The sequence below is a fragment of the Vulpes vulpes genome, chromosome 11 (genome assembly GCF_048418805.1).
Source record: "Vulpes vulpes isolate BD-2025 chromosome 11, VulVul3, whole genome shotgun sequence".
In the NCBI taxonomy this organism is placed as follows: Eukaryota; Metazoa; Chordata; class Mammalia; order Carnivora; family Canidae; genus Vulpes; species Vulpes vulpes.
This window is the reverse complement of record NC_132790.1, coordinates 6,938,884-6,961,419: the sequence shown is the minus strand read 5'-3', so window position 1 is coordinate 6,961,419 and position 22,536 is coordinate 6,938,884. Positions and strand designations below refer to the sequence as shown.

At 41.1% G+C, this 22,536-nt stretch overlaps 1 protein-coding gene across 2 annotated transcripts in view; it reads left to right on the top strand.

Annotated features, from left to right (window-relative positions):
- NELL1 (neural EGFL like 1) overlaps window positions 1–22,536 on the top strand; it is an 805,991-nt gene that overhangs the window by 111,094 nt on the left and 672,361 nt on the right. For both annotated transcript variants that reach the window (XM_072725392.1, XM_072725393.1), the window contains exon 4: window positions 12,367–12,537. In XM_072725392.1, the coding sequence (XP_072581493.1) occupies window positions 12,367–12,537 (171 nt within the window). The remainder of the gene's footprint in view (window positions 1–12,366; window positions 12,538–22,536) is intronic.

Here is a 22,536-nt window from a genome sequence, read left to right as displayed (position 1 = left end):
CAATAAGGGTGCCTCGTGTTTCTTGTTCGATTGTTATGGCTGAGATTTTTCAGTACTACACTGAACAAAAGTGGCAAGAGTAGACATTCTTATATTCTTGTTCCTGATCTTAGAGGAAAAGCTCTGTTTTTCACTGAGTATGATGTTAGCTATGGGTTTTTCATAAATGGCTTCTATTATGTTGAGGTGTATTTCCTCTAACCCAACCTTGTTGAGTTTTTAATCATGAATGAATGTTTAATTTTCTCTGGTGTATATTCTGCATCTATTAAGATGATTGTGATTATCCTTTGTTTTATCGATGTGGTATGTCACACTCCTTCTGAAAATACTGAACTGTCTTTGTGTCTCCCAAACACATCTCCACTTGATCTTTTTAGTATATTGCTGTATGTAGTTTGCTAATATTTTTTGAGGATTTTTATGTCTCATGTTTATTAGGGATATTGGCCTGTAGTTCTTCTTGGTGATGTTTCTGGTTTTAGGATTGGGGTAATCCTGGCCTTGTAGAATGTGTTTAGAATCTTTTCTTCCTCTTTTATTTTTCAGAATAGTTTGAGAAGAATAAGTGTTAACTTTTTTTTTAAAAGATGTTATTTATTTATTAATGAGAAATGGCAGGGGGGCGGGGCGCAGCAGAGACATAGGCAGAGGGAGAAGCAGGCTCCATGCAGGGAGCCCAACACAGGACTCCATCCCAGGACCCCAGGATCACGCCCTGGGCTGATGGCTGCGCTAAACCGCTGAGCCAACCAGGCTGTCCGAGTAAGTGTTAATTCTTTGAAGGTTTTGTAGAATTCACCAGTACATCCATCTGGTTCTGGACTTTTAGTTTTTCAGAAGTTTTTTGAATACTGTTCAATTTTGTTACTTGCAATTGATCAGATTTTCTGTTTCTCCTGGTTTGGTTTTGGAAGGTTATATATTTCTAGGAATTTGTCCATTTCTTTTAGGTTGTCTTATTCATTGGTGTATTTTTTGTAGTGGTCTCTTATAATGCTTTATATTTCTATGTTGTCTGTTTTCTCTTGTTTCTGATTTTTTTTTTTTTTTGGGTCCTTCCTCTTTTTGAGCCTGGCTAAGGGTTTATCAATTTTATCTTTTCAAAGATGCAGCTCTTGGTTTTATTTTTTTTTCTATTAAATCTCTGTCATTTATTTCTGCTCTGACCTTTTTCTAACTTTGGGGGGCTTTTTCTAGTTCTTTAGGTCTAAGTTTAGATTATTGGAGCTTGTCCTTATTTCTTAAGGTAGGCCAATATTACTGTATATTTCCCTCTTTAGAACTACTTTCACTGTTTCCCAAAGATTTAGGACCATTGTGTTTTCATTTATCTTAATATATTTTTTTGATCTTTGATTGCTTCATTGATCCATTGGTGATTCTACTGAGTTCTTAAAAATCCCATTGTGAGCATGTTACGTGCAACATACCTCACTATATTGAAAGCTCAATTCTTGATAACAGAAGCAGTTAGATCACTAGACTATGTTTCCTGTGAAAGTCACTCTCAGCCTTCAGTATTTAAAGCCACCAACACCTGAGACAAAGGAAGGTTCTTACCTGGGCCTGTTCAAGTATCTGTTTCTAACCCAGAGGGCTAGCTGGCCTTGTGCAGTGCAATTCTTTGCCCATGACATCAGCCTTCCCAGTGACTCCTGTGATTGTTTCAGTTATAAGACAGATCAGATGAATCTCTTTTGATTCTCATTGTTTTGTTATTGGAATCCGGCTCAGACATCATGGTTCTAGCTTTGTCTTTGATCGTGTTACTTCGATGTGAGTTTATTTCTTGTTAAATGAAGATAATAGTTCCCCATTCGTTAGATTGTTAGAAAAAATTCACTGAAATATTGTAAATAAAGTGTGAAGCTGGTATGTGGTAAGAACTTGATAAATACTAGCTATTATAAAATCATTAATTAAACGGTGCTTTTATTGAATTACTTTGGGAGACTTGTTTTCTACAACAGTGATTCTCTACTTCAGTGTTAAAGCTGTTTGATCTATCACAATCAGGCGTGAGATGTCCCGTACATGATTTATTACTGTTAATAAAAACCAGTTATTAATGTATTCCAAAAATATTAAGTCTTATATGCTAGGATCTATGGTAGACTCTGAAGATACAGTGATGAGCAAAACCAGACATGGTCAGTATGTTCATAAGACTTTTAATTCAGTGGAAAAGACTAATATTAAAAAAATGCTTATTTAGAAACAAGTACTGTGATAGAATATAGTCCCATGAAAAATCCTGGGGAATGGTGGGAAATGTGAATATCAGTGAAGTCCTCTTGGTTAGGTGGCCTACAAGGTGATAAGAGAAGGATGAGTAGAAGTTATCTAGGTAAAGAAAATAAGGCTTCTGGATACAAGGTAGAATGTATAAGTGCTGTGTCTTGGTTGGGAGGGAAGAGGGTATGTTCAAAGACATGAAAGAAGGTGGTATGGAGAGTGCACAAGTGGAAACTGGACACAGGTGGGCAGGGGCCAGAGCATTGTTGAAGAATTCTAGTCCTAAGCTCCATAGCCATGAAATTACTGATTTTTGTAACTTTAGGGTGTTGGGGGGGTGATTAGAAGGGGTTGGATTTTTGTTTTTTAAAAAATGACTTTGGCGGTAGAATGGATTGGAAGGTAACAGAGTGGATTTAAGTAGACTAGTTGTAAGGCTATACAGTTGCTAGTAAGAGGTGATGGTGGCTTAGATAAGGAGGGTAGCAGTGGAGGAGGTGAGAAATAGAGTACCCAGGAGTGGAAGCCATATGACTTGACCGTGGGTTGTACATCAGGCACAGGAGAGAGGAGTATTGAAGACTGTGCTCACCTATCATGCTTTCATTTTGATGTAGGTTATAGTAGCTGAGGACCATGTTTGGGAGGAAAGTTATATCTTGAGTTCACTAAATTTGAAAGATCAAAGTGGAGTTGAATGGACAGTTAGCTATTCAAGTATAAAGCTCAGTAGACAGGCCTACACTGGAGATAAAAATTTGTGATTCATTTATGTTAAAAAGTACACTAATGCATTGGAGTGGATTCAGGGTACGTTAGAGCCACTGATCTGAAGTGCTTTGACAGGAGGGAGAAAGGACTGGGATTAGGGGTAATGTATCAGAAATGGACACCTGTTGGAGTCTTCCATGCCTGTGAAATCACCTATTTGTCCCAACAGAAAATGGTTTGAGAACAGCTAGGGTGCAAGGTGAAGGCCAAATGTCAGAGATGGGTTCTTGGAATCCAGCGCCATTTGAACTTTTGGTTGTTTCCCAACTCCTCTGCGCTCTGCTTACACACCTCCTCAGTGCTATCCATTCCTGTTCTTTTCGGTTACCTAAGTGCTAAACGCACTTCCTTTTCCTCTTCTTTGTATATCCCCTTCCTGAAGCACCTTTCTCACCTTCTCCAATTTTTAAAATCAAGTATAATTGTTATTAGTTTCAGGTGTATAGTATAAAGATTCAACAATTCTGTACGTTTCTCAGTGTTGATCAAGGTAATGTACTCTTAATCCTCTATTTCACCCATTTCCTACCCACTGTCCCTCTGGTAACCATCAGTTCTCTATAATTAAAAGTCTACTTTTTTTTTTTTTTTTTTTTTTTTTTACTCCTAACTCTGGGAAACGAACAAGGGGTGATAGAAAGGGAGGTGGGTGGGGGGTGGGGGTGACTGGGTGATGGGCACTGAGGGGGGCACTTGATGGGATGAGCACTGGGTGTTATGCTATATGTTGGCAAACTGAACTCTAATAAAAAGTCTACTTTTTTTGATCTGTCTTCATTTTCTTAAATTCCACATGAGGGCAATAATATGGTATTTGTTTTTCTAACTTCAGGTAGCATAATACCGTCTAGGTCCATCCATGTTGTTGCAAATGGCAAGATTTCACTCTTCTGTGGCTGAGTCATATTCTACTGCGTACATATACACTAGGTCTTTCTCCATTAATATGTGGAGGCAACTCAAGTGTCCATATCTTGGCTATAGTAAGTACTGTAATAAATATAGAGATGCATATATCTTTTCAAATAAGTGTTTTTTCCCCTTTGGGTAAGTACTCAGTACTGGAATTACTGGATCATATGGTAACTTTAATTTTTTTGAGGAATAATCACATAAGGAAAAATAAAAAGGCATCTAAATTGATAAAGAAGGTAAAACTTTTGCTATTTTCACATCATATACTATCTATAGAAAATTGTGAAGACTTGACTAAAAACTACTAGAACTGATCATTGAATTCAGTAAGGTTACAGGATACAAAATCCATGCACAAAAATATGTTGCACATTTATATACTTTTAATGAAGCAGCAGGATAAGGAGGAAGTTCTGTGTATAAAAAAAGTAAGCCATGCTGATAATTTCTTTTTTGATATGTCATGAGAATTATACTTCATTCCCCAAATCTACAACCCAAATCTATTTTTTAAAGATTTTACTTATTCATGAGAGAGGTAGAGACCTAGGCAAAGCGAGAAGCAGGCTCCATGCAGGGAGCCTGATGTGGGACTCGATCCCGGGACTCCAGGATCATGCCCTGAGCCAAAGGCAGACACTCAACTGCTGAGCCACCCAGGCGCCCTCCTGCAACCCAAATCTAAACATGAGACGACACCAGACAAATCACATTTGGGGGAAATTCTATAAAATTCCTCATTAGTAATCTTCAATTTTCAAGGTTCTGAAAAACAAAGTCCAAACCGTCACCACTAAAAGGTATTTAACGAGACCTGTCGATTGAATCTGATGTCCTCTTCTGGATAAGATTGCAGAATACAAAAGGATATTAGGTGAAAACTAAAGCAATCTAACTGAAGTGTTGATTTTGGATAATAGTGTATTCATATTGGTTCATTTACTGTGAGAAATGTACCATATAGATGTGAGATGTTAGTAGGAAGAAATCAGATAAGGCATACATGAGAACTCTATTTTTTTATTTTTATTTTTTTTGCAATTTGAAACTATCCTCTAAAAATTAAAACCCAAAACACCAAAACTTTTTATACATGACAGGGATAATAGTAGTTGCCTATGAGATACATTGGGTACTGTTTAATAAAGAGAAATTTTTTTGAACCGTGGAAATAAAAAATTTAAATTAAAAACTTAAAACTTCAATAGTTAAGAAAAGTGAAGACTCTTTATATTTTTTGTTTGGGAATAATATTCCTTTAAGAAAACTTAAAAGTTTAGAAAGTGTTATATATATGTTTGCCAGAACTACAACTACTTTGGATCCTTTTTCCTAGTTCTTGATAGTCCGACATCTCTTGAGTTCCTGGAGACAAGGAGCTATACTGTAGGCTTCAGATAAGATGTAGTTGTGTGTTTCTAGCTCCTTGCCTTGGGCTTCTTTATTTAATACTTCGACTGTATTTTAAAGTCCTCTGTAGTTTAAAAAAAAAAAAAACTAACATTGCCTTCTTCTTTACATCAACTAGCTCATTGTTTTCTTTTATCTTAAATTTTTTTTAATTGGGAAAAGAAATTTCCCAACTTTGCAAGATTGTGTGTCTTTTCTCCTGCCACTTAGTATGTGAGAAAGGTAGGAGCCAGCCCTTAACTCAGTAAGAACAGCGCAGCTCCTCCCATGCTTTTAAAGACTGCAGTGGAACTGTTCTGAGTAGGAATAAAGAAGCTTGTTTTTACATTTAACAGTGAAGGTTTTATTTTCAATAGCAGGCAATTTGTAATTACTGTCACTGTTAATATCTTGCTGGATGTTTGCCGAGAGGGTTGAGTACAGAACTAATAGGTAAGTTTACAATTGCAAATAAGATCACCAGGTCAAGTCTAAACAAGAGAGGAAGGCGGGATGTGTGTACCCTTTCAGCAGCTTCAAACCTCGGAGGCGGGAAGAAGGGCAATCCTGATCCCTGGTGGACACTAGGCACTTTGTAGGAAACTTGCAAACATGGTATCATGTTTTTTTTTTTTTTTTTTTTTTTCTGAGAAGAAACCCTTGAAGTAGATGTTCTTTCCTAGTAGATGAAAGTGGGGTTTAGGAAGATGGTGCACCTTGTCGGTGTTTATGCAGGGGTTCCATGCCTGAGGCAAAGATTGAACACTCCCAAGCCCCTTGTATATTAGGCGCATATTTTCCACTGTTTCTACTACTTCGTGTTGCTCTGAGTAGAGGAAGTAGAATTTGGGAGCGATAGATGTTTGTTCAGGCAAATCAGGTTTTTTCTTAACTTGGTCAGAGAGCTCTGCGGGCTGGGTGGGAGACTTCGGCCTATAGAGGATCGCAGATTTATAAAGGGACCACTGAGGTGACCACTTCCAGTTCAGTAAGCATGGAATTTGAGGCCAACCTACTGGGACCTGATACAAGAGACATAATGGATTACTGAGAAAGAGAGTAGCGTATTTCTTTGGTATTCAATCCTTTAAATAGCTTCTAAGAAATAGGCATTTTAAGAGATGGTGATCTGTTGATACTATGCTGCTTTTGGCAAGCAGAATTCCATATTTGATAGAAGATAGTGCATCATCTGGGGGACTATAAGCAGAAAATTGGCACAATGAGATTTGATCATCTGGCCAACGACCCTGGGCACTTAATAGGTGCATACCTAAATTATAGTTTGTTCTGAAAGATCTAAAGCAGCACGCAGAAGTTAGTGTCCCAAAGTCTACTGATGTGTAACAGACTGTCCCCAACTTAATATGCTTGCAGAATCTGTGGGTCGGGAATTTGACAGAGTCCAGAGGGATAGCTTGTCTCTATTCTACAATGTTCGTGGCTTTAGCTGGGAAGAGTGGACAGCCAGGGAAACCATCTGGAGGTGTTTCCGTTTATGCATCTGGTGTTTATACTGGTGTTGGGTAGGATCCCGTTTGGGGCTTTGAACCAGAGCACTTCCATGAAGCTTTCTAGTGTGGTCTGGGCTTCCTCATAGCATGGCAGCCTCAGGTGGTTAGACCTCTTCCACAGTGGGTCAGGGCTTCAGGCTCAAGTGTTCTGGAAAACAAGATGGAAACTGCATGAGGTTTGAAGGCTCAGCTTTGAAAGTGACCAAGCATTACTTCTGCCCTTAAGGCACTTACAAGCCCTCCCAGATCCAGGGGAGGGGACATATCCAAACCTTTCAATTGGAAGAGTATCAGGATTACATTATGGAACATGTGAAGTGGGAGACAATATTAGAGTTTTTGGGAAAATACCATTGGCAAAACAACCGGACCGTGTAATGTGGGTTGTGTGCCCTACACGAGATGGGAGAGGACTGTATTCCTGTCTCCTGCCGCTTCTATTTTTAGCTTAGCAGTAGCTTCATCACCATGGATACTTCTCAGAGTATTAAATGAATTACAAAAATCTAGACATAAGCTGGACCCTAAAGATTACTTAGTTAACTGGTTTTAGACTATCTTTGGAAGTGCATCTCTTTTATCTAAATGAAATCTTATGGGAAACTCTAAATTATACAACAGAGTGAAGCTTTTCTGGTGCTTAGTCTGTTTCCTGTGCGTTAGAACCTAAAGCTTCTCCAAGGAATGCTGGGGTGTTGAGGCTCAGATCTGATCATTTAATGGATAGGAGAAACCGAAGTACAGAGGGGCAGGGATATGTTTGCCAAAGACCTCATGGTTTGAAGCAGGTTGTAAGGTTGACATCAAGTCATGGTAACCTTGGGCCAGTGTTCTTTGCGATTTTACTCCAAATTATGCTATTGCCTTTTTTTCCCCCCAAAAAAGTACACACAGTCCTTCAGACTCTTGGCTGGAGGTGGGACACCATATAGCTTCCTAGCATGTTTGGCAGCTTCTCTTCCTTAACCAGCAGTAGGCAAAGAACCAGAAGAGGGGAAATGAGATTCTGTGTGAAACCCACAGCATTTAAAAAAAAAATGCTGAGAACTTTATCATGGCATGAGGAATGAGGGCTGGCACTTGAGTCTGCTGGAGCATTCTTTGCCAGGATGGGAGCATCTTGGGGACCAAGGCTGGGGGTGGAGTCTGAATTCTCTTGCCCTCTGACTTTGAGATCATATCCTTGTACCTGGAGAAGAATACAATGTAGTGAGAAGAATGTGAATCCCGGAACTCAGTAAACGTGGGTTTAAGTCTTAGGAGTTACATGACTTTGGGCAAGGCACTGGATCAATTTGAACCCGGTTTTTTACCTTAAAACGTGAATTTAATATCTACCACTTAAGATTGTTGGCAAAACGAGAGGTGGTAATATATTTAAAGACTCTTACATAGTAGAAAGTAATGAAGTGTTGCTATTGAGAGCATGTACCAGACTGGGGTTCGAGTCCTGCCACTTACAGCTGTATGAAGTTCAAATCCTTAATTCCTTTTGTCTAATAAACTAAAAAATGGATCCCTTAGAATAAGTTTTGGGGAAAAGGACAAAAAGTTGAAAAAAAAATAACTTGGCTGATCTAGATCTAAGTAATTGTGTTTTTTCCTAAATTTTTTCTTCAACATAGCATGAAATTCAGGTAGTATTGTAAAACTTCATAGTGACTCTTTTCATAATGCTCAGTGATGGGCTTTACGAACGCTGATGGTGGGATAGGGTCTCCAAGCAAGGGTGTGAGTTAAAAATAAAAATCTAGCTGTATAAATACAGGGTGGGAAAGCTCACCTTCATGACATTTTGTGTGAAATGGTTTGCAGTGTTAGATGATGGGAAGGTCCTTGCGAGCATTAGGATATACTCGTGGTGGTGCACAGCCCCGATGGTCCGTATTGCTAGAGGCTATGTTGAAGGGGAAAACCAATTTATTTCGCTATAGCTGGAGCATGGTGAGCAACATGGGGGAGGGTGTGGAAAGAGGAGTAAGGCAGAGAATCAATGTCCAGGAGGGCCTTTGTTGACTAGGTGGTGTACAGGGTTATAAGGAAGATGCTAGGGTTGTTTGGTCTGAAAAAGGCACTCGGTTGTGAATGTCATTGCTGTTTTCAAATATTCACAGGATGACTTTTCTGGGAGCCACGGTAGTTCCTTGGCTGAGTACTTGGCTGAAGCCCAAAGCTAAAGGAGAAGTGCTGCTTACAAGTCTGGCTGGTGATTTTTATCACTCATACAGTTGACCACTTCCCCAAATCCACAGTTGAACTCTAAGCACTTGAGGCTAAAGGAGGAGGACTGGTCAGGGGCAGAGAGCTTACTAGATTCTCCTTCATATGATCACCTCCAGTCCCCTCCTTCTCCCTGCCAGCACGGCAGGGCTCTTGCTTGCTCATAGCATCCAAACTGCTGCCTCCCTTACCGTAACCAGCTGGCCAGGAAGTAAAGCGACACCTGCTATACTCAGCTATAGTGCTGCTTAAACTTTAATGTGCACATGAATCATCCGGGGGGTCTTACTAAAATGGAGATTCTGACTCATGTAATCTTGGTTGAAGCCGCACAGTCTGAATTTCCTCAGGTGGTGGTGATGCTGGTGTGTGGACCACACTGTGGATAACAAGGACCATACTTTGAATATCAAGGCTCCACTGCAAATCATGAGTCTTCCCTCCAGGTGATAGCCAAGGGTCATCAGGCCTCCAAGTTGCTTTGAAGATCTGGAAATATTACCTTATGCCCCTCCCAGCATGCATGAAACCATCTCACCCAGATAGAGTTAGCCATGCAGTGTCCTTGCCATGTCGAGGACCACTTCAGCAGTTATCTGATGTATTTAAAAAAAACCCCAAAACCTCATCTTGACCTGATCTAAGTTTGAAATACAGCACTTCTTGAATGCGTGCATGATGCTGTCAGAAACTTTCCCCTAAGACCTAGGTATCCGTTTTGCCTAACAATAGGGCAGATTGCTTCTCTTTGAGCTGTATGTTTGAGACTACCCCAGGTAACCACTGGATCCAGTGCTTGGTAGAGTAATCTTTAAAAGGTATGCTTATCTTTCCTACCCATTTCTTCTCCTTTCCCTTCTGTTCCCTTTCACTATTATTTATATTCCCCAAATGAATGAGACCATATAATGTTTGTCCTTCTCCGATTGACTTATTTCGCTCAGCAGGAAATATCAGGAAGGGAGACAGAACATGAAGAGTCCTAACTCTGGGAAACGAACTAGGGGTGGTGGAAGGGGAGGGGGGGGTGAATGGGTGATGGGCACTGAGGGGGGCACTTGACGGGATGAGCACTGGGTGTTATTCTGTGTGTTGGCAAATTGAACACCAATAAAAAATAATTTTATTATTATTTTTTTTAAAAAAGGTATGCTTATCAAGAACTGCTCAATGAAGTCATAACCCCAGGAATAGTGATTGAATCTGGTTAAACATATTTGCTTCCCTTTGTCTTTTTTTTTTTTTTTAATTCTATCAGGTGATCTATAAGAGCATTTTTAATTGTCTTTGACATCCTTTTTAGGATCCTATCCCTTCCTGGAGCAGTAGCTTATTGGTCTAAATGAAATAATTCAGAGATTTCTTATGATGATCTTGGTGAGGTCTCTTACACAAAATCATGGTGCCTTTCTATTCCGAAACTTTCCTTTTCTATTAGGTACTTTCCCTAATCACAAGTGAACTCCTCAGTAAAACAGGGATTAAAAAATATCTACCTTGAAGAAATTAAATGAGATGACATTTACGTAAGCAGCTGGTCCATTCCTAGCACATGAAATGACAGCTTCCTTTGTCTTCGATTTGTTTCTGACTTTTTTGTACTAGGGCCACATTTTATGTCCTTTTCTGCTAGTCTCAAAGCATCTTGAGAACAGGATCTATGTTTTAAATCCTTTTTTAGCCCTTTACCATGTGTTCAGTAACAAAATGTTGAATAAATTAGTGAATGACCAGATAATCTCTAAGGTCTTCCTGACCTTTTAAATTCTCTGATTTTGATTCTTTCAATGTTCTAGCTGCTTAGAAGCAATTTAGAGAATTCCCTTAAAATGAGTATCTGCCGTGTTAAGGGATTTTCTATTTTGCAATCTTATAAAATATGTATTATATTACTAATAAGTGTGTACCTGAGTCCAGGAGCTGGCTGCAGTAGTATAAGAAACCACCTCGGTTTATGACCTTGGGCCTGATTCTTTGTCTAGCGTGAGGTAGGTCAGAGTGGTCTTTCTCAGCAGTGCTCTCTTGGGAGGATCCCTGTGAAAGATAAGCAGGAAATACGCATTTGTTCTTTGTCACGTGACTTGGAAGTCCTGCATAATAGAGGCTGAGTTTCATGATCTATTCCTACCAGGGCTCATAGAAATGCTTTTTGTGTTTTAGGTGAAATTAAGGTCTGGCTAATGGGGTTAGGCCAACTCAGCTGATTAGAAGAGAAACTGATCCTTTCAAATCTAGGGATAGAACCTAGCTCCTCCCTACATAGGCAGGTCATTCTTGAGTCATTTGTATAAATGAATTGCTGGGAGAGGATGCCAGTTGAGGCTACCTTTACTAGTTGGTCATTGTGCCTCTGAGATGGACAGCAAGCTGGTAGAAAGCAAGGGGGCTGTCAAATTTAGATCTGCGTTTAAATTGTGGTTTGGATAGATGAATTCCAGAACCTCAGTTTTTTAATATTTAAAAAGGGATAGTATCAGCCTTCTAGGTGTGTAGGGTGATGAGTTAGATAGTATGTTAAATGCGTAGTGTCATGCCCGGCAGTGAGATTAGGCCTGATGTAATGACAATGATGACGCATTTCAGAGGAGGCTTAGACTAAATGGTCTGCCACTCAAAGTATCAGCCCTGAAGCCTGCCTGAGGAATGTCCCAAACTTCTGCATTTTATGACAAAAGTCCAGACTGCCGCGGTGGTGCTGTTTTTCACGGATCTGGAAAACGTGACCACAATCTGGGGAAAGAAAAGACTCAATTATATGTTTCATGACACAATGATTTAGAATACTGGCCCACATGTGAATAGCTTCAGTCATCCCTTCCCTACTCATTATCTAGGAATTGTCCACTTAAAGCTGTTTGGGGGGAATGTGTTTAGTAAAGTTATCTCAATTTATTTCAGTTCCTGATACCCAATGTGATTTGCTTTCCTTTAATTCTTGAAAATGTAAATATGGCAGTAATAAAAATAAGCATCCTTAAGTCCATTCCACATGAATAGCCTTTTTTTAGACAATAGAGTGTTCTGAACTGTACTTCTAAGTATTGGAAGAGACTCTGTGCCAAGCTTAGGTAATTAGTTTGTGGAGATCACTTCACAGTGGATCAGTCATTCTCCATTTAGGAGGCTCAATGTGTCATGGTGAGGTTCTCCAACAGTAGGTGAATTGGATTCCATGCAGCACAATTGATTTTTGGTTGGCAAATCTTTGTGTCCATGTGTAGCTACTTACAGATGCTGAGAAAGGTGGTAGTGAAGAAGCTACGATTGATGACTGTGAGTTCCAGAACTAAAATCAAATTCCTGTTTCTTTTACATGTAGCTATTTTGAACTGGAGAGCAGTGGTCTGAGGGATGAGATCCGATACCACTATATGCATAATGGGAAGCCTAGGACCGAGGCCCTTCCGTACCGGCTGGCAGATGGACAGTGGCATAAGGTCGCGCTGTCTGTCAGTGCCTCTCATCTCCTGCTCCACATCGACTGCAACAGGTATGTCTGTGCTTCTGTTTTTTTAGTGATTCTGTCCTTGAAAATGAGTAGTGGGAAGGGGAAAGCTATCAAACCCCTCCAGGCCTTGCTGGGAAATAAAAACCAAGGGACCCTAATTATAATTTAACCTACCAAATGGGCCATTAGATGTGCTGAAATGACCAACCGTAATATGCTAAGAAAACAGTTCATTAAGATGAAACAGTATCCTGTGATTAGGAACAAATGTACAAAAGGTTGATGACCGATTGGGGAATGGTAAGTGCACCTCTGTGTACCCCAGGCACCAGCTGAAATTCCACGGAGCCGTGATCACAGTTAACTGTGATCTATTGTTGTTGAGTTCTTTCCACTTGGAAGCGAACAAGCCAGCCTACCTTAGAATGAAGCTGAGAAGCCTGTGCCACTGAAGCAGCTAATTCTATTTCACTTCATCAAGCACAGCTTTGCTTAAATATCTTTTCCAAATGGAGGCTTCTTAAAGAGGCTGTGCTTTGAGTCTTTGGGAATTAATGGCATCCATTCTCTGCAGAGGAATGAGCCTTTCGGCTTGCCAGTGGATGGCAAGCGTATTTGTGAGACCTGGGGGATTTCATCAGGCATTGTGAATTGGGGTGGGAGGGAGACCTCATCCCCCATGTGTGTCACTGGAATCAGGTTTATTTCAAGCTGAAAACAGACTGTCGGTCTCCATTGGATCATTTCTGGCTGGACAACTGGCTAATGGTGGTTGAGGAGAATGTTTTGATCTCTTTAAAAATCTGATGAAAATCCTAATGGAAAGTCATCTTACAGAGGAAGTTCTTGCATTGCTAGCAGCGCCCATGAATTAAGTGTTGGTTCTTAACGATAGTGTCGAAATTAAAAATGACTGTTCAGGCATAGGACTTGTTCCATTAGGCCCAGGATAAAGAACAGGTGTGCTGGGGACAACCTCCTTTCCGAAACTGAACAGGAGGAAAAACAATCCAAGGTCAGTCAGCTCCAGACTACGTTTCTGAGGAGGAGGTATTCAATTGCAATTCTAGCTCTGCAGAGTGTTTTGGAAAAGGACTAGAAGGGCAGAGAACAGAAATGAGTCTCAGGCTTAAGGGAAGTTCTGACACCTTGAAATGGGTCTTGGTGCATTTTGATTTACTTAAGATGCTTTCTGGACTAGGGGAAGAATTGTGGTTTCAGATTATAAGTGTGCCTGGACAAAGTTTCCGTAGGACCACTGGCTTCTTTGACCCTATTGTCCTAACTTGGGCAGCCTGGATAAAGCCCACCTCAGCCACTTTGCCATCTTCAAGAGCTCATTGGTTCTTTCAGTTTTTTAGAACTCCAGTCCAGGGAGCAGTCTTCTTGTTGCCCTGCTCCCATCTGTATCAGCCCAAATGGGAGAGCAGAAAGGCCCCGCACGTCCTATGCCACAGGTCAGAAAGACGCCTCAAAGCTCTAGTTTTAGTAATTCCCACCTGAAAAGTCTGGAGGGCACTGCTGGTTTCTTGCTATGCAATTTCTTTCTTCCTCCTTTTGCAAGTTTTGTCTTCTTTTTTTCCCGAATATTCTCTCTGGGGAATCTAATGTTTCACACTCTCACAGATGCTCTGGTTCCTATGAAACATTCTTTTCTGTCCTGCTCAGCCACTTGTCCGCTCTGAATTTGGGCAAGTAAATTTCTTTGCATCTCCATTTTTCAATTTGTAAACTGGGATAATACTTACTCATAGATGGGAATGCTGAATGAGATAAGCTAAGGTGCCCTGGGTGGCGCCTGGCCTTTGGTGCGCAGTCCAGTGTTCACTGTTGACTCTGCACATTGATGGTACCTCTTTGTCTCCCAATTTTCAAATGCTGAATGTCCTTCTTGGCTACATTGGCCTTTCTACCAGGAAAGTGGGTAGAGGATAGGAGAGCTGGAGCCCACAGTGTTTTATAGGGTTAGCTCCATTTATAAAGAACAGACTGAGGGGGATTCTGAATATCCCTTCATTTCTCTGGAAATTTTTTATTTTAGTTCATGATCTAACATGTCCTTTATATAAGATCTTGGAAGGAGAACGTAAAGTTGGCACCGGTTAATGATTCATGGGCCCAAATACAAATGAGGTTTTTAGATAAGTCAGGGGAAAGAAAGGCCTGGAACAACTGGGCCGCAGGAGGGGTAAAATTGATTTTTGCTGTAATCCCCAAATCTGATGATACCTAAGAATTACTGGGGAACTTATAAAAAAAAATTGGGTCACCAGGCCCCATCTCTGATTTGCTGGATCAGATTCCTTGAGGGTGGAAACTTCTGAGAAGCTGTATTTTTAACAACTCTTCATGTGATCTAGCCTTGGTACCTGGAATGGTATTTGAAGACCATTGGTTTAGGTGGAAGGGGGAGGAAGCTGGAGAAGCGGCTAGGCTGCAATGAATAAGTGAGGGACCTTGGAAAATCAAGTACCTGCAGGAGAACCCCCCCCCCCCCCCAGCCCAACCCCTGACTCTGGGAAGGAAGAAGAAAAGATTAAGGAAAAAGTGGGTAGTGTCTAGCCTATAACACAGGGTTACCTTCTTTACATGTTTCTTCCTAGCCAGCACTAGCTGATTCTAGAGTGGTGCAAGCTCTGGTCCATGTATCAAGTTGCTGGTCTACTAATATAGGCCACTCTCCCGAAGAGTGAATGTCACAAAGGCTGATTTTTACTCTTTAAGCTATGCATTTCACACTACCGAGATTCTTTTTGATGGCTTTGCCCCTTAGAGGTATATTTTTTCCTCAACCTGTCACCCGCTGGAGTTCTGCTGGCTAGGTGATAAACGGGGATGTGATAATATTTATTGGGTATTGACTTGTGCTTGGCATAGCGCTAAGCATTTTATATAGGTGAATTCATCCCATACTCCTGTTGTTACTTGTTTTATTTTTTTAAAGATTTTATTTATTTATTCATGAGAGACACAGAGAAACACAGGCAGAGGGAGAAGCAGGCTCCATGCAGGGAGCCTGACGTGGGACTCGATCCCGGGTCTCCAGGATCACGCCCTGGGCTGAAGGTGGTGCTAAACTGCTGAGCCACCCGGACTGCCCTGTTACTTGTTTTAAAATGATGGAATGGAGCTGACATTATATGCCTGCAGTCCTGCTTCTAGTAAGTGGCTGTACTAGGATTTGGACCCAAATCTGCTTCATGAACATTCTGTTGGGCTGTTCAGCACAGCAGTGGGGACCATTGCACTGGAGTTGGAAGCTAGGGAAGGCCAGAGTCTGATTCAGTGTGAGCAGTTTGCTTTTTTCTAGTATTTTCCTCCCACACGTCTTAGATTCCTGATCATTGGAGTGATTTGGTAAGATATGCAGTCTTACTATTGGAGCTCATTGCATTAGCCTGGGGAAGGGACCTTTGTTTATTGAGCATCTACTACAGGCCAGGACCCTTCTGGCCATAATATTCCTTAGGATAGTCCTGTGGGGACAATTTTATTAGTCCTGTTTTACAGATTTGGAATTAGAAAGGCTCAGATAAATACCTAGTCTCAATCCTGTGTAAAATACGTGCCAAAATTTTGAACCGAGATCTGACTCCCAAGCTTTCATCTTTCTATCCCTGCACACCACTTCTGTAAAGTGTTAATGACCTATACTTTCCAGAACATAGCCACAAGCACACAAGGGATTATTCCCAGGAGAGAAATGCTATAGAAGTTTCCAGAACCATAAAAACATTTAAAATAGGAAGATTTCCTGGGCAATTTCATTGTTCTGAGGAACTGATATGTGGTGAGATAGGTGAGATTTCCACCTTTTTAAGATTAGAATTGAGAAACAGTCTTTTCAGACCTAATTACACTAATTGTCACAAGAAAAGTGACTATTTTAGTTGGTCGTTTTACACTTTCTGCTTGCTATGGAGACTAACACTTCTCTTCCTGCTTCAGCTGTTTAGCTGGGCCTAGTTTTAGAAGCTCTCAAAGTCTGGGTAGCAGATTACCTCAAGCTGGAAACAGAAAAGGGACCATTCAGTTGGGTGATCAGCCTGATTATCTCCATTGCTTTGGGTTTTTCTCCAGCTGCCTTTATACTAATAATTGCCAACAAAGATACGAATGAGGTCTGCACTAACCTTCCTCAGGTTCTCTCAGTCCATTTTCCACTCACCCTGTGGCCTGTTCCCATTACTCAGAGCCCAGAATCCACTGTCATCTGGGATTCAGTGCATAAGTGTTCTATTTTTTTAAAAATATTTTATTTATTTATTCATGAGACAGAGAAAGAGAGAGAGAGGCAGAGACACAGGCAGAGGGAGAAGCAAGCTCCATGCAGGGAGCCCAACGTGGGACTCGATCCCAGGTCTCCAGGATCAAGCCCTGGGCTGAAGGCAGCGCTAAACCACTGAGCCACCCGGGCTGCCCCATAAGTGTTCTATTTACCACAAAAGATTTTCTTTCCTCCTCTTTGGTAACTTTAAATCAACTTATCAAATTAATGTATTGGGCGTGCTCTCTGCCAGGCTGTGGAGGATGCAAAGAAAGTGAGTTCTTGGCCATCAGAAAGCTCATGGCTTGTTCAGTCACTTTTAATTCTGAAACAACCAGGGCCCCCCCATAGTGATTGGCTCTGGTCCCCAGATATAGAGAAAGCATGGAGTTGGGCTGAAGCCCTGTTAGTAGGCTGATTTGACAGTTTGTGACAGCCTCAGAGCAGTGGAGAGAACTGAAAATGGTTACTCCCAGCATCTTGATCTTGAAGTAACTGGAACTGAGCTTCTCAGTAGTTAAGGGACAGACTCAGAATGTTTATCATTCAAATGGCACATTCATCCAGCCCTAGGCCAGCGCCTTGTGCAATATGCAGGTGTCCCTACTTTAAGCCAACCTCTTATTGCCTCACTGCTGGAAAAAGTCTCTCACACAGTCCTATTGCAACAAAGCTCTGAACCCTCGTTTGTTCAGACTTGTACAAGTGTGTACACATGTGCAGCTTGATTGTACACTGACAGGAAGTTAATGGCTACAGTCGAGATCAGAAACACATTTTCCTTTTAATACATGCTGTTTACTGCAGAGCATATTGAATTTTTGCATACAACTGATCTTGAGCATACAGAATTAGAGAAAACTTACTATAAATCACTGAACAAGTCAGTAATTCAACATTTTTGTCTAATATTTCAGAGTAACTTCAGGATATGAGCATCTGTTTCTCTAGTTTTTTTCATAATGAAATATGTTGATATGGCATTTACTTCCCAGGGAGCTCCTAGAGTATTTACAAACATCTTATTAAACCTAAATTCCTTATGGTAGTTCAGGCACGTGTATACCATTCTATGTTGATTTTTATAAAGTTTTTGCTATAGTAAGGAGGGGAGAATTAAGAGAGGGCTCTGAAACGCCACAGCTTCCAAGAGATCCTGGCCAACACTCAATCATCCTGGTTTTTCGACTGATTTTTCACTTCACAAACAGGAACACATGCGCACAATTTACTGAAATGGAGATAAAATTGACAAAGCAGCATATGCCTCATCTCCAAATAACCAGCAGCTCCAGATCTTCTGTCCAGAAGAAGAGATAAATGAACTTGAGAGGATATACCTGTGGGTAAATATAAGTAACAGTATAAGGCACCGATGCGAGAGATGTCGTAAGGCTGTATGTGACGGATTGCTGGATTCCTGGTGGAGGTGCTCAGGTTTGGTAGATCACAGGAGGCAGAGCTGGAGATGTGGAATAGCCTCTGTCTTACCATCCCAGGTGAAAATGCATTACAATTTCTGCAGCTTTACAGTTTTGTCACTGTGTGATTTGATTCTGTACCAGTCACATGAGAGAGAACTCAGTGGGGAATGAGGTTCATCTTGTAAGCATTACAAAGCCAGTCACAGTCCGGTGAGAGAGGAGGGTATATGCATGAGTGGTATCTGAGTTGAGGGAAAGCTTGCAGGGAGGGCCAGAGAGGGAGGTAGGAGAGAGGGGAGGGAAGGAAAGGGAAGGAAGAGCTCTTCTCTGTGGCTTAATCTAGAGTGCTGAATCTTTGTGTTGGTTTTTCCATTTATAAAACGTAATTTACATACATTATGTAGGAGTGTGAAATCAGGCCATTTGTGTCTTACTTTCCTTGAAGAGTCTTAGTTTGTTCATTAACTCGTTTGACAGGAACCATGCTTGCATCTGTAAAATGGAATCATAGCAACTCTTCAAACATAGGGTCATTGTAGGAATGTAGCAAGGGAGGATGCACAAAAGCTTGATAATTTCAAGCTGCTTTATATGGCATCATGAAGGACTATAGACCTATACAGACCTATATACCATCATATAGGAGAGGTGTTACAGAATATTGGAAATGAGTTCAGTATAGTCACATTTTCACATGTATACAAACAGTTCATGTCCCATGGATCAAGACCTAGTGTCCTGCGGATCTATGGTGCAATGTAGGGTTTGAGGACAGTCCTGTCCTTGAAGTTATTCTGATGGCCAAATCTTGAGCAATGCTCTCCAATAATTTTGGCCTCATGGTTGGTAGTATAGCACAAAAATGCATGGTTTTTATACCAGTGGAGCCCCTTTAAAAATATGTAATTGCAGAATCTCTTTAAAAACAGGTAACTATGGTGAAGAGGGAAGAAAACAACCTCTCCATTGTGATAAGGTCTTTTGTTGATCCTGGCAGGGCCTTGAGAATGCAGCTTGGTGTCTTTCCTTTTTTTATTTGTGTGAGAGAAGAGGTGCAGAAATTTGCTTCCCCCTCGCAATCTCAGAAGCCAAAATTATTACAGCTTTTATGAAGCTATGGAAAGCCAGGTAAAGTTTTACTGAGTGAGGAAACTCACTTGTTATAAATTCCTAAACAAAATAGTTTTTGCTTTTCTGCTTGGAAAATCTGGCTTTTAAGCACAAAGATATTCTGGACTACACACTACAGCTGAAAGAGATTAATAAATTCATATAATATTGGGGAAATAACATACTGTCTCTAGGCCTTAGCTCTCTAGGTATACAGTGAGGGAGTATAGGACCAGGTGATCTTTAGGTTTCCTTCTAACTCTGATCTTCTGGTCATGTGCCTGATTTACTTAGGGCGTGCCCTCCCCCAATCTTCAGGACCCTGGAGAGCAACCCAGTTTGCTGTCTTCACCTTGGGTTTGCAATGATCTGAATTTTTTTTTTTTTTAAAGATTTTATTTACTCATGAGAGACAGAGGCAGAGACATAGGTAGAGAGAGAAGCAGGCTCCCTGCAGGGAGCCCGATGTGGGAATTGATCCCTGGACCCCAGGATTATGACCTGAGCTGAAGGCAGATGCTCAACCACTGAGCCACCCAGGTGTCCCTGCAATGATCTGAATTGATAGGTGGGTTGATAGTACAGCTGTTGGTAGGCAAAGTCTAATTACCCTAAATGCCCAATCTTTTTTTTTCCCCTCATTTGTCTCTCCTCTTGCTGGAGTAGATGCTGCACATGCATTATATGATGCTAAGGGATGTTGGCTTCTCGTTCTCTCCATCTTGTGCTCTTGGTGTCTTTGAGTGTTCTGCTCCAGACACGTGGCAGTAAGGAGCCTTTGCAGGATGCTGGCTGACCTGGCAACGAACGCCTTGGTAGATCTAATACAAGATGGAGCAGTGCACTGTAGCTAGCAGATGATGGATAGTTGTGCTGTTGAAAAACATTTCTTCTGAACATTGAAGGAAGAAAAATCCTTTGCTGCCAAGCTCTAGAGAAATAATGAGGGAGATTGGATCAAAAGACCCAGGTGGCCAATGTCATAGAAATCTGGGCAAAGTGGAGAGTGGCTGCTTAACTGTTGGGCCCCTGGGACATTAGAGTATTGAATATCTCCTTCTGACTGAGCCCCTCTCAGTTCTACCCATGTTATGTGCCCTGTGGCTTACTCATTCCAACCTCATTAGGTAGGTTCCCAGTTTAACTTTGCCATGTCTTCTAATGACATCCATAGCAGACCTATTTCTAATTTTGTCTTTTCAGGAACCTTCATCTTTTCCTCCTGTTCCCTAGTGGGCTTAATGAGTTGCACTCTGGTGCTTTTAGATCTGCAAATGGAGAAGACAAAGAAATATACTAGAATCTATCCTTTATTTATTTGCTGGTTTGTTGGCTACCCGAGTAGATTGACAAGAAGGCACTTTATTGCATAGATGGAACCCAAGATGTATTAGAATAGAAAGAAAACAGGACCACAGTTCCAACGCCAGTGATTACATGTACATGCCTTCAGACACATCCTGAGTTGTCATTGTATTGCACGCACAGGGGTCTATACCGGGTAAATGGAAGGAGAAATGGGCTGCAAGAGAAATAAATATGTTCTTGTAGGAAAAATATCGATGCTTGCATCTTTTATTGTTACAATTTTATTGTCTTCTTGATGGATATGCACAGTTATTTTTTAAAAAAGGAAAGCAAGGAGAGAAAAGTCAAACCAGTATGATACAGGTGATGGAGTCTTGCCTTTCTAAGGAATATATTGTCTCTGCTCCTCTTATGATTCACTCATTGGTTTAGAACCTTGGGGAATAAAAAATGCATGAACCATGAGGACTTTTTAATTAGAAAAAAAAAAAAACCAACCCAAATGCTGCATTAGTTTTTTTGGTTAGACCAGCGGTACTAATGTGGTCATTGAATGGATTTTCTACACCATTGTAAATCCTCTTTCTGGAAACTCAAAAAGCAGCTAGAGTGGTTGGATACAAAAAACAGATGTATAGTTGTACCTGTTTGGTTTGCTTTATTTATTTATTTTAATTTTTGTAGGGGGTCTGATGGCAGTATGGTGCAAGGATGAGGAGGCTTGGAAGGAAAAGGTTTCTTTCTTTTTTTTTTCCCCCATCCCCAGGAAAAGGTTTCTGCATATTGTTTTCCCTGCTCTAACCTAATTTTTTTTTTTTTTTTGGTTCCTCAGCTTGTCCTCCTAATTTCTTGTGTTTCTCCCATCAGGAGTTCCAGAGCCACTAAGCCAGCTGGTTGGTTGATGTGCCTTGGCCCTCACTTGAGGGTTTTCCTGGGCAATTAGAGTGAAAATCCCCTTCTCTCTAAAAGATCTGTGTGATGTGGTTGTCTGTAACTCTTCCTCAGGAATGTCAGGCTGCATCTCTACTCATTAGAGTCTATTAGTCGGAGGGTATCACTTTCCTGACAGCCAGTGTCACACACAGGAGCATACAGGCTTGGAATTGGGGCCATCAGCTGCCTGCTTTGGGACGCTCAGAATGCCTGCATTAACTAGAATGGAATTTTATCTCCACTGGAGGAAAACCGCTCCAGGCTGTGACCTCCTGGTAGCAAAGCAGTTGACTCACTCACTCACTCTGTGCACTTTTGCTAATACTTGTTCTCCAGGTCTGATGATGTCTGTAAAGCACAGGCAAGGAAGGAGCTGGGGAATGTAGGATTCCCTTGTCTTGAGTTCTTTGACAATTAAGCCTCAGAGGCCCAGCACCACGCTAGGTGAAGCTCAGACTATCTTGCTTGGTCATGAGCGAGTTGAGATTAGTGTTTGGCGTTCCTGTGGAGAGGATTCCTCCAATCACTTGATCTTCACTGTAATCCTCTGAAGTAGAGAGGCTCGCATCTTCTAGGTGGGGACTTGTGAGGTGCTGAGAAGAAAAGGGCCTGAACCAGGAGTACGTAGTAAGTCTACACAGGCTGGAACCAGCCTGCGGAGGTTTGTCTTCTCCACCAATCATCTGTTTTTTTTTTTCTCCTCCTTTTTATTTTTAAAACACCCTCACGTGACAAGAGAACACTTGTATCTTCTCACAGAAAAAGTACAATATGTGCCATCTATAAACTGAAAAAAAACAAAGGCCAAGTTATATGTGCTACTGAGCTACTTTCTAAGATTCGGGATGCTAATTGGCTCATGGGGCCACTTCCGTGGTCAGCCAAAACCGCCCTTATTGTGGTGCCAACCACTGTTGGCCTTCAGACTCTCCAAGAGTGGTATTTTTAGACTCTCCTTCCTTCCTGGAATCTGAATGTTAGATGGGTTAATGGTCTCAG